Raw genomic sequence first — 12,556 nt, forward strand, 5'->3', positions numbered from 1 at the left:
AGAGGTTTAAAAATAAAGAATCTGTGAATGATTTGAAAAGTAGGCTGCTTATATCAGTGACAGTTGAAAAAAATCTGTTCTAGCAGTTACAATGGCTGCTTGTTGACATTACCCTTTTCTCAGGGCATTATTAATGCTTGGCAACATTTCACAACCTTTCATTATCTTACTAAGGGATCAAAAGTTCACAGTTTGGTTTGCAGTTCCAACAATTCTGGTTTTATGGGATTAAGTACTTGAGGAGATTTAAATGTTTTGATTGGGCTATCATGAATGGGAGTGTATTTTGATTATAGCATTGGCTATAATAGGTGTTCAGACCTTTATTTTATCTCAGCATGTTTACTGAGATAATGGATACTTGGTGAGTTGACATTAAGTTGGCATGGGGCTATAAGAGGCCATGTGGTTGGCATAAGTTAGCCTGAGTTGGCACTAAGTTAATATGGAGACTATAGGGGACCATAGGGGTGGTTATGGTCTTGGTTGCCATGAAGGGTATGAGAGGTCATTGGAGGTTTTGAGCAATGTTTGGCATGGAGGTTATGAGTTGGCATAGATGGGGCATGAGGTGTGAGTTCTGGGATGAGTGCTAGAGGGCCTAATTTTTAACAAAACAGTTAGGGCAAAGTCTTAGAGAACAGAGGCAGCATTTTAACCAGGTCACCTTGGCACTCAGAAGTGCCTGTGACTGCCTCTGATTTGTGTCCAGAGGCAGTGGGCCTGACTCTATCTCACATCCACACTCCCCACCCACCCCTGGACTGAAGGTCCCATCATTTGGCACACTTTTTCCCTAGGTGGGTGAGCTGAACTGGGAAATTTCCTGATTCACACCATCCACCTTAGGGAGCAAAATTCTGTGCCACTATTGCAAAATGATGCGTTGTCCCAAAAAGCACAGTATAACTGAACCAAATAACACAATGTACTAGTCTAGTAGGGAACCATTTAATTTTTTTTTAATTCAAAGCTGGGAGATGACAGTCCACATCAACCAAATGCATGATTAGTGTGTGAAGGGGGTCTTTAGCTGAACCATTGGCAATAACAGTGGGAGGCCCAGACCATGTGTTTGCTATTATGTTACTAAGTTGCCCGCTCAAAATGGGCAGAAAGAGGCAGCTGGCTGGCTGCTTAAGATTGGGCAGCCAAAATGTGAACTCATCAAAAAACCACATTTATTATGCACAAGTAGGAAAGCTGCCACAATCAACACCCAGCAAGCACCCCAGCAGCAATAAATCACTCAGCTTATTCTTTAAACGTGACTACTTTGGAATCAATAACTACGACTAAAGAAAAATGAACAATCAAATCACTAAATTTTATTTAATGTTTATCGAATGGCCATTTTGTTTGTGCACATATAATTTAAAAAATCTAAATTACACATAAAGGGTCAAACAATTAACCAATTCAACTTAAAATATTGATAAACATATCCTCATACATTTTCTATCCTTTATGTTGTGCTCCTAATCATTTTGTTGGATTGGGTGTACCTGAAAGGCAATTGTCACTGGCAATTTCTTTACTGTAAAGTTTTCCATTTTTTTTTATACAAAAGGAAATAACTAGAATTGGGCTATTTTAAGTAGGAGCAGAATACTAAACTAAGTATCCTGGGCTAGTTGAACACACATTGCCAAAAACAAGTTACATTTTAACTGTAATGGCTGTGTGCTTTGGTGGGAAAGATTCTTATTGTTTTAGTCAAGTGATAGTTGGTAAGGAGCAATATAATGCAGGAAGTTCATCACTAGTGTGAGATGTGATTCCTGAAAAATCTAAACTCTTTTAGGGAATAGGCAATATCATCATGTGCATAAAATGCAGCTGTTCTGGAACAAACCAGGAACGAACATCATCATGAAATATTCCTTAGATTTAATTCAAACTGGCAGCAGCATAAGAGGCATAAACATCAGTATTTGTATGGGAGATTTGAAATGGAAGCATGTTTGGGGCAGTGGTGCTCTTCAGGCAAGAGGAAAACCCCTCAGAGAATTCAGAGGCTTGGGCTATTTTAATTCCCTGGCCTCTGTTAAAGAATACAGCACTGCCTCCCGTGGGATGACATCAAAGCTGCTCGGTACAGTAGAAACTGGGACAGAAACCAGAGCACTCCAGGCCCCAAGGGAACATCTGTCAGCCTGAAGGTAGTGCTGGGGGATGTTTCCATAGGCAATGCTGACACAGGGAGGGAGAGGAAACACTGGCACTTGTGGGAGGCCCAATAATTCCCTGCGAAACCTGGGAAAACACTCCTGCTCCTCCTAGCCCACAAAGAATTCACAGAAAAGATCAATTTAAGTACATATGCTGGCCTCTCCACTCAATGTCGCCATATCTGGCGGTCCTGACATAATAGGGCTGTGACTTGTATCTTTTAATTATGACCCCACCTGGTCCATATTTTAAAACCCAATTTGCATTGTTCCCTCCTGTGGGGTGGGTTAAAATCAGGTTGTGCTTCAGTGAATCCATGATAACTGAATCAGAGGATTTTGTTGAAATTAGGAATTGAATAATTTTCGTCAATTATGTAACAACTGTCTGCCACTGATGTTTATTACTGGCACAGTTACTCTTCAGCGCCAGTTTAAGACAGGTATCTGCTTAAGAGTAATGCAGTCCTGGCAGCACCCAAGTATCCAACATCACTTTCTGGCCAGACAAAGTTCACTGGCATCTATAATTGCAAATTAAATGATTATGAACATAAAAAGCACTTGATAATTAGAGAACATGCTCACATTTAAAAAAAATTTAGTCCAGAATTTTTCCAACGGCGAGTTGGGGACGGGGCCTGCTCAACAATGCGAAAATGACGCTGGATGACATTGGGAGGAACCCCCAACATCATCCCACCCCATTTAAATATTCAGGAAGGTGGGCGGACAGCGAAATCAGCTGTCCACCCGCTGACCTGTCAATGGCCAATTGAGGCCATTGACAGGGTAGTTAAATCAGTTAAAGGCCCTGCCCATCCAACCAGGCCAGGAGCCCCAGCAGGCTTCTGAAAAAACATGAAACCTCATCGACCAGTTTTTAAAAAGTTAAATAAAGTTTTAATCATATTTATTAACACGTCCCATCTCCTGCGGCATTGTCACATGAGGGGGGCATTTTAATTATTTTTTTATTTTTCTATTTTTGATATTTATAAAGCTTTCAGTGATCTCTCTGAGACAGCATTTAGTCTTAGGGAGATGTGCGCTCTTACGCGCGCATGTGCGGAAGAGCGCACTTTGACAGCTGGGGAATCTCCCCCCCACCCCCACCAACCAACACCCCACACAGGAAGTGCATAGCATTTCCCATCAGGCAACCCACTGGGTGGGCCTTAATTGGCCTGCCCACTCAAAATGGTGGCGGGGCCTGCTTCGGTGGCGGCGATCTGCTGCCCGCCCGCCCATCACCGAGCCGGTGGGGCCTGTCCGCCCATCAAGGGCAAAATTCTGCCCTTAGAATTTGCTTTTTAGAGTGCAATTATGCTGCAGCTGCTGGGAAGTGTTCTCATACTGCTTGCTAAAATTCCATGTGGCTTGCTTTGTTCCCAAGTAATAACTCACAGTCTGCTTCAATATTAAAGTGTAATTACTTTATATCGTTGGAAGCCATAAAGTATAAGTGAATTGTATATTTCTCCAGGACCGTTATACGCTGAGTGATCAAATATCAGAGTTGACTGAAGTTGGTAATAAAAATGAAATCAGTCAGTACCAAAGAATAAATTAATGTTTCTCTAGAAAAAAGGTCTCACACTTATTTATCATTCTTTCACACGCCTCAGAAATGCGATAAGGATTTACAAATCAAGTGCTAATGAAGACAAATGTAGCAACTATTTGCACACAGCAGGATCCCACTGGATGCATGCCAAATTAATCTGTTTTGGTGGTGTTGGTTTGTAGTTATTGTCTTCCTGGACCCCACAGAAACAGGCAGGCTGAGCCTCAATATAATATTTTATCTGAAGGGCAACAGCTCTGCACTCCTAATGTAGCCGAGAGTCAGACTAGATTATCAGCTCAAGTCCTGGGCCTGAATATTCTGGTCGGCATGTGGGGGCACGCCCCGCTTGCCGACCCGTAAAATGACATTTACGACGTTGGGAGTGCGTCCCGGCGTCACCACGCATCATTATGATCTTCAGTCTGGCGGGCATGCACCGGGGTGGACTGCATGCCCGCCGAGCTGTCAAAGGCCTATTAAGGCCATTTAACAACTAATTAAACTAATTGTCTGGGCTGCCCATCCAACCTTACGGTTGGCGGGCAGGCAAAGAGCCCAGGCGGCCTTCACATTTCTCATGAAACCTCATCCACAAGTGGGATGAGGTTTCATGAAGGGTTTATAAATCAAATAAAATTTTTAATTACAATTCATTGACATGACCCAACTCAAGTGCCACTGTCACATGAGGGGATATGTCTGAATAACTTTTTCTATTTTTTTTCAAGTTTTCATAATGAAAATAATCTTCCTGAGGCAGACCCGTGTATGCGCGAAAGATTCTCCTTTCTCCCACCGCCTGCACAGGGAGTGCTGAGCACTTCCGGGTGCACATCACACTGGGCGGGCCTTAATTGGCCCACCCACATAAAATGGCGGCACGCAGCTGATTGCGGACGGCGATCGGTTGCATGCCCGCCTGCATATGCTCCCGCCCAACCGGGAGAAAATTCTCCCCCTGGAGTAGGGTTGAATCCACAGCAGACTAATTCAACTGATTCAAAAAGATAGCAACTGCGTCAAGCTGACACATCTAATGAAAAAAGTCACAGACGTTTTTGAAATTAAGCTGCAGCAGAAATTATCATCCTTGGGAAACATTCACTGAAATTGTCTGGCATGGAAAACAAAACAAGTCAGTCGATCAGTAGAATTGCTTCCTCTGTAACTAAAGCTACCATGTAATTCCTGAGTTAGATCTCCATTCCATTTGTTTCCCTTTCAGAAAAATATTTTGCAGCAGCCTTTTCAGTCTCTCTTTACATCCATCCATTTAGAACCAAATTTCAAACATCAGCGATGTAGACACGATTTCACGTCTTTTGAAAGACTCAACATAACCATATTTGGAAGTTAAGAATATAAAACAACGTGCACTTTTCATAATCCAACACATAATTATTGGTAGGTCAGTGCATTAAATGTTTCTGAATCCAATGAACATCACATTTTAGGTATCTTTGAAAAAACCTCTATTTTCAGAGCAGTTTCTTTGACTGTAGCTGTATCCATGTGAGGAGAAGAGAAGGGAAGGAAAAACAAAGTGCAAGGAACAACAAGCTTTGTTTGACAGAGCAATTGCCACAATTCAGTAAGAAGAGTTAATAACAAGTCGTAATAATTACCTTAACACCAGGCTGACCCGGGAATCCTTGGGCACCCAGTAAACCGATAGGACCCTATATAGAAAAATATATATCTTATTGAAACAATTAAAAAAAATTAAATGCCATGTTATAACTGTTTCTTGTTGCAAACGGGTTAAAAGGTTTTGGCCCCCTGGTGCTGGCATGGGGCAGGTGGTGCAGGTGCTCTCACCACTTTGCCCCCTTTTCAAGTGGTGGTTGAAAATCCCTTGCAATGTATCAAAAGGCGAAGTCCATAAATAAACTTATAAGAATATAAAGTGAAGTCAAACTAGAATAATGTTGTGCAGTGTGATGGTCTAAGTGTGACCTAATGGTAAAGCCCACACACACTTTATATCAGGTTACTTAGCAAGTGATATCTGCCTGATTCTTAATAGCACAATACAACAGAAAGATGTTCAAACAAAAACAATTTTTTTCTAATCTTTGACAACTTTTTAAAACACGAGGCCGGCTTGATTGTTGGTAAGTTTGTTTGCAACCCATTTTTTGACTAAATAGAATTCAATCCAATCATAGAAAATGGAAATCAAATCTAGAGACTCAGCTACTCTTACAGAAACGTCAGTATACCTAATACTTACTCAGTTAGGTCACCTTGATTGCTGTAGCATTAGTAGCAGAGAAACATGGAAGATTTCTAGTTCTGGGATATGACTTATTATTTATGACAGTTTTACTGTTCATAAACCAAGAATGATCATCTCAATCCATATCTATCCTTCACTTTCAATGCTATTTGCAATCAGATACTATCCGGCTCTTCACAGGATAGATAGAGGAACTGACAGTTCCCTCCTTAGTAATAGTCTGTGCAGTTTTAAATTATGTCCTTTATTTATCTGTAGGCTGTGAGAAGTTGCCTTGTACATATATTTGAGTGTCATGTAGGTTCTTGGATTCTGTTTAGCTAGTTCGAATAACTGAATCGACATAGACCAAAAATAGATTAAAACTTAAAAAAGCTTCTTGGAGTATTATTTAGGTACCAGCAAATGGCTTTTCTGTTATGAGTTATTTTTATCATTTTTTTAGGAGTTATTTTATTTTTATCACTTTGCTTAGTAAATCCAAATAACTGGTTTTAACCTGAATTGCATGGAGAGTCAGCATGATGCTTTTATCAGTAGATAAAACAATGGGAATCACAGACTATTTTTCATGCACAGCCCAGCAGAATAAAGGTTCTTTGTTCACACTACAGCATTCTATTCCATTTATTTCACACGTTGGATCTAGTATCAGTTCAAAGGGAGTGTGGATGTGCCTATAGAATCTGGTTGGCACTACTAAGTATGGGAATGTAGCCTAAGACAAAAATAGAGACATGGCATGGCAACCAAGGGGGCCTTTAAAAGTGAGTGCAATGTTGTGACAAGACATAAAACGGCAAACAAAAATCATTAAATCCTGGATGCCCAAACATGTTGTGAAACAGGCAAACTCTAGATCTAGCTTAATGCTACCTAAAACATTTTAGGAGCTGTCATACTGAAGAGTACTGTTGCTCAGTCTCTGGGTCTATTGGATATTTCAGCTTATAAAACGCAAAGGGAGCAAATATTTGCAGGGTTTGCACTGTGGAAGGTGATGCATCATCCATCGCAGAGGCAAGCTGTGGTTACATTTCATACCAGAATATCTACAAAGCCAGTTAAACTTGTATTTTGTACTGTTTAGTGAAAAGAAAGAGGAATACACATTGTGATACTTTTTGGCTGTTCCTAAAGACGATGCAGCAGACACAAACACAATCGGTTGAATTTTACTGAAGGCTTTGGGTCCAAACTTGCTGACAGCAGGACTAGCTCAGCAATTTTACCAGAGGCAATCTCCTCATTGGCCACCTATCGACTGGTCATCCAATTAAAGATGGCTGCTGAGCTACTGATGCTGCCAACCTAACCAGATGGCCGGCAGCTCTGAAACCTCAGCGCCCTCACTGGGAGACATGGGCACTGCTGAAGCAGGTAGAAGCCTTGGGAAGGGTAAGTATTATTTAAATTTCTGGGTGGCTGATGGTGGAAGGCCCCACTGATCACTGGGGCCACTGAAGCTGCCTTTCCTGCTCATGGACCCCTTTTTGAGCCAGGAAGTGGCGATCCCCTGGGTTGAAGGATAAGCATGGCAAGTTTCAGGAACCTTCGATAACGATGGATATTGCGAGATTAGTCAAAGAGAAAAGGGAAGCATTCGTAAGGACTAGAAGGCTGGGAACAGATGAAGCCCGTGGAGAATATAAAGAAAGTAGGAAGAAACTTAAGCAAGGATTCAGAAGGGCTAAAAGGGGTCATGAAAAGTCACTGGCAACCAGGATTAAGGAAAATCCCAAGGCCTTTTATACATATGTAAAAAGCAAGAGGGCAGCCAGGGAAAGGGTAGGCCCACTCAGGGCCAGAGGTGGGAATCTGTGTGTGGAGCCGGAAGAAATGGGAGAGATACTAAATGAATACTTCTCATCATTATTCACCAAAGAGAAGGATTTAGTGGTCGATTTGTCTAGGGAAGAGTGTATAGATAGCCTGGATCATGTTGAGATCAAAAAAGAGGTGTTAGGCGTCTTGAAGAATATTAAGGTGGATAAGTCCCCTGGGCCAGATGGGATCTACCCCAGAGTACTGAGGAAGGCAAGGGAGGAGATTGCTGAGGCTTTGACAGAAATCTTTGCATCCTCACTGGCTTTGGGTGAGGTCCCAGAGGACTGGAGAATGGCCAATGTTGTTCCATTGTTTAAGAAGGGTAGCAGGGATAATCCAGGAAATTACAGGCCGGCGAGCCTTACGTCAACGGTAGGGAAATTATTAGAGAAGATTCTTCATGACAGGATTTACTACCATTTGGAAGCAAATGGGCGTATTAGTGAGAGGCAGCATGGTTTTGTGAAGGGGTGGTCCTGTCTCACTAACTTGATCGAGTTTTTTGAGGAAGTGACAAAGATATCAATGACGGAATGGCATTGGATGTTATATACATGAATTTCAGTAAGGGCTTTGCCAAGGTCCCTCATGGCAGACTGGTACAGAACGTAAAGTCACACAGGATCAGAGGTGAGCTGGCAAGATGGATACAGAATTGGCTTGGTCATAGAAGACAGAGGGTAGCAGTAGAAGGAAGCTTTTCTGAATGGAGAGCTGTGACCAGTGGAGTTCCGCAGGGATCAGTGCTGGGACCTTTGCTATTTGTAGTATACATAAATGATTTGGAGGAAAATGTAATTGGGCTAAGATGACACTAAGGTTGGAGGAGTTGCAGATAGTGAAGAGGATTGTCAAAGGATATAACAGGATATAGATTGGTTGGAGACTTGGGCGGAGAAATGGCAGATGGAGTTTAATCCAGACAAATGCGAGGTAATACATTTTGGAAGGTCTAATACAGGCAGGAATTATACAGTAAATGGCAGAACACTTAAATGCATTGACAGGCAGAGGGATCTGGGTGTACAGGTCCAAAGATGGATAAGGTAGTTAGGAAGGCATATAGCATGCTTGCCTTCATTGGCAAGGGTATTGAGTATAAAAGCTGGGAAGTCATGCTGCAGCTGTATAGAACCTTGGTTAGGCCACACTTGGAATATTACGTGCAATTCTGGTTGCCACGTTACCAGAAGGATATGGAGGCATTGGAGAGGGTGAAGAGGAGGTTTACCAGGATGCTGCCTGATCTGGAGGTTATTAGCTATGAGGAGAGGTTGGAGAAACTTGCATTGTTCTCTCTAGAGACAGAGATTGAGGGGCGACTTGATAGAAGTTTACAAAATTATGAGTGGCCATGAACAGAGTAGATAGTCAGAAGCTTTTTCCCAGGGTGGAAGAGTCAATTACTAGGGGACATAGATTTAAGCTGAGAGGAGAAAACTATAAAGAAGATGTGCAAGGCAAGTTTTTTACGCAGAGGGTAGTAAGTGTCTGGAATTCGCTGACAGAGGAGGTGGTGGAAGCAGGTACGATAGTGATGTTTAAGAGGCAGCTTGACAAATACATGAATAGGATGGGAATAGAGGGATACGGACCCCGGAAGTGCAAAATGTTTTAGTTGACAATATGATCGGCGCAGGCTTGGAGGGCTGAAGGGCCTGTTCCTGTGCTGTACTTTTCTTTTTTCTTGTTCTTTGCTACAGAAAGTCCACTTCCATGAAGCTGGTAACCTCCTAATGTGGCAGGGGCAGCTCCACCATCAGCAATTTTTTAAAAATGTGTTCATGTGATGTGGGTGTCAGTGGCTAGGCCAGCATTTATTGCCCATCCCTAATTGCCCTTGTGCAGAGTCAACCACATTGCTGTGGGTCTGGAATAACATATAAGCCAGTCAAGTTAAAGACAGCAGATTTCCTTCCCTAAGGCACATTAATGAACCAGATGGGCTTTTACAACAATCAACAACAGTTTCATGGTCATCATTAGTCTTTTAATTCCAGATTTTTATTAAATTCAAATTCCAACATCTGCCATGGTGGGATTTGAATCCAAGTGCCCAGAGCATTACCCTGGGTCTCTAGATTACTAGTGTAGTGACAATATCACTATGCAACCACATCCCCAAGATGGCAGCCCTGCTTAATAGCCCCCAGTAGTGACATTAATTATAAAAATCAGCTGTCCACTCCCATGGAGCAGGCAGTCGATCTGCAGTCTGTCTCCTGCCTACTAGGACTGCAACACGAAGCTGACCTGACGCAGATCCCCGCTATTTTACCAGACCCTGCCTCCATTCCTGCCACCCAGGGCTGGTAAAGTTCAGGTTACTGAATCAAGAAAGTGGGACAAGTTTTTGCCAATAGTTGTAGACATGGCTCGGGTTGTGGGAGATGGGGGTGGTGTAACCATCACTGTCTGTCTGAAGCAGGCAAGAAATCGGGGTGGGGGGATGAGGAGGTGGGGTGGTAGTTGTGTACTTTGCCCAAAGCTGGTCGTAGTGGGCTCAAGCCACTTCAGTTTAGCCCTAAGCCTACAAGCCTTGTGGGTAATGTATAGAAACCAAAGCTATTAGAGAGGTAATAATAGCAGAAAAGGCATTATGGATAACTTAAATTAAATGTAACTCACCATAGCACCAGGCAGGCCAGGTGCACCAATGGCACCGCGAGTACCCTGAGGGAAGGGAAGAAAATATTTATGAGCTTCCTATGTTTTAAAGAATTTTTCTGTAAAATATATTTTCTACATATCCAACCATAATAAAACTTTTATATATGTGCACACTTCCTGTCTGTGCAAAGTAATGTAATCGGTTTTCAGTTGTCATGCTTTCCTCATATGTTTGTGTAAGCTTGTTCCATTATAAACATTTATATCCACATTTATAATGAAAAATACTCATATAAACTTGTCATTTTGTCCAATATGGCCACTAAGTCTCCTCAAATCTTAATGTGTTTTCTGATTGTTCTTTTCAATCGCTTTATGTTACTCGCTAACAAACATTCGTAATGTCCAAAATAAAGAGTTTGGCCAATATGCAATTTTTAAAAAAATCTTATTTCAGCATAACATCATTAAATGTATCCATTGAATTGCCTTTTGTACCTTCATTAAAGTTTTTACACGAAGACCACAGACTCTCCTTAAACTCTGGCCTTGCCAAGAGCGATGACATCCTGAGCTTAATTGGAATTGTGCAAAGTGCCTAACTTTCCAAAATCACAAGTATCAGTCAGCTATATTGAATAACACTTTGGCTTCAGCATTGAGCAGTTTCTGTTCTTTTTTTATCTATTTTTTTGAAAGGAAAGTTTTGTTGGGTCCCTTGCTGTTTGTTGTGTATATTAGTGATTTGGACCTAAATGTGAGAGGTGTGATTGGGAAATTTGCAGATGACACAAAAATTGGCCGTGTAGTTGATAGTGAAGAAGGTTACTATTGTCTCCAGAATGATATCAATGGTTTAGTTGAGTGGGCAGAAAAGTGGCAAATGGAATTCAATCTGGAAAAATGTGAGGTAATGCATTTTGGGAAGGGCAAACAAAGCAAGGGAATACTCAATGGGCAGAATTTTGCCCTTGGTGGGCGTGCGGGCCGCACTGGCTCGGCGGCGGGCGAACAGCCGACCCCTGCTGCCGAAACGGGGCTCACCGCCATTTTGAGTGGGCGAGCCAATTAAGGCCTGCACAGCGGCCTGCCCTACAGGAAGCGCATGCGGTGGGGTTGGGGGGGGGGGGGGGGGGGTGCGGGGGGTGGTGGGGGCGGGGGAGGGAATCCCCATCTGTCAAAGAGCACACTGCTCCCTGAGACTAAGTGCTGTCTCAGGGAGATTAGTGACAGGCTGAAAAACATAAAAAAAAGAAAAATAAAAATATTATTAACATGTCCCCCTCATGTGACAATGTCACATGAGATGAGACATGTTAATAAGTAGAACATTAGATTTATTAAACTTTTTTAAAAAGGAACATGAAACCTCATCCCGCCAGTGGATGAGGTTTCATGTTTTATTAGAAGCCCGCTGGGGCTCCTGGCCTGCCCGTCAGTCTTAAGATTGGACGGGTAGGGCCTTTAATTACTTTAATTACCCTGTCAATGGCCTCAATTGGCCATTGACAGGTTGGCGGGCGAACAGCTGATTTCGTTGTCTGCCTGCCTTCCTGAAAACTTAAAGGGACCGGGATGACGTTGGGGGTTCCTCCCGATGTCATCCCGTGTTATTTTCCCGTCAGCGAGCGGGCCCCCCTCCCAAATTGCCGACAGGAAAATTCTGGCCAATAAGTGGGAGGATATTGAGAGGAGGTGAGGAAGTGAGAGACCTTGAAGTGCATGTCCACAGGTCCTCGAAGGTGGCAGGGCAGGTGGATAAGGTGGTAAAGAAAGTTATTGGAATGCTTTCCCTTATTGGATGAGGTCTTGAATGCAAAAGCAGTGATGTAATGATGAAACTGTATAAAATGCTGGTTAGGCTACAGCTGGAATTTTGTGTACAGTTCTGGTCACCACATTACAGGAAAGACATAATTGCTCTGGAGAGAGTACAGAGACGATTTACAAGGATGCTGCCAGGATTTGAAAATTGCAGCTACGAGGAAAGTTTGGATAGGCTCGGGTTGCTTTCCTTAGAACAGAGGAGGCTGAGGCATGACCTAATTGAGGTGTACAAAATTATGAGAGGCCTAGATAGGGTAGACAGTAAAGACTTGTTTCCCCTAGCTGAGCGGTCAATTACCAGGGGGCATATAT

At 42.6% G+C, this 12,556-nt stretch overlaps 1 protein-coding gene across 1 annotated transcript in view; it reads right to left on the reverse strand.

Moving 5' to 3' along the window:
* Positions 1-12,556, reverse strand: part of LOC121284777 (collagen alpha-2(V) chain-like) — a 326,682-nt gene that overhangs the window by 107,703 nt on the left and 206,423 nt on the right. Inside the window, exons 17-18 of the mRNA XM_041200406.1 lie at positions 10,436-10,480; positions 5,367-5,420 (exon numbers count right to left, since the gene is read on the reverse strand). Of these exons, the coding sequence (XP_041056340.1) occupies positions 5,367-5,420; positions 10,436-10,480 (99 nt within the window). The remainder of the gene's footprint in view (positions 1-5,366; positions 5,421-10,435; positions 10,481-12,556) is intronic.

This window comes from Carcharodon carcharias, chromosome 12, assembly GCF_017639515.1.
Source record: "Carcharodon carcharias isolate sCarCar2 chromosome 12, sCarCar2.pri, whole genome shotgun sequence".
NCBI classification, from domain to species: Eukaryota; Metazoa; Chordata; class Chondrichthyes; order Lamniformes; family Lamnidae; genus Carcharodon; species Carcharodon carcharias.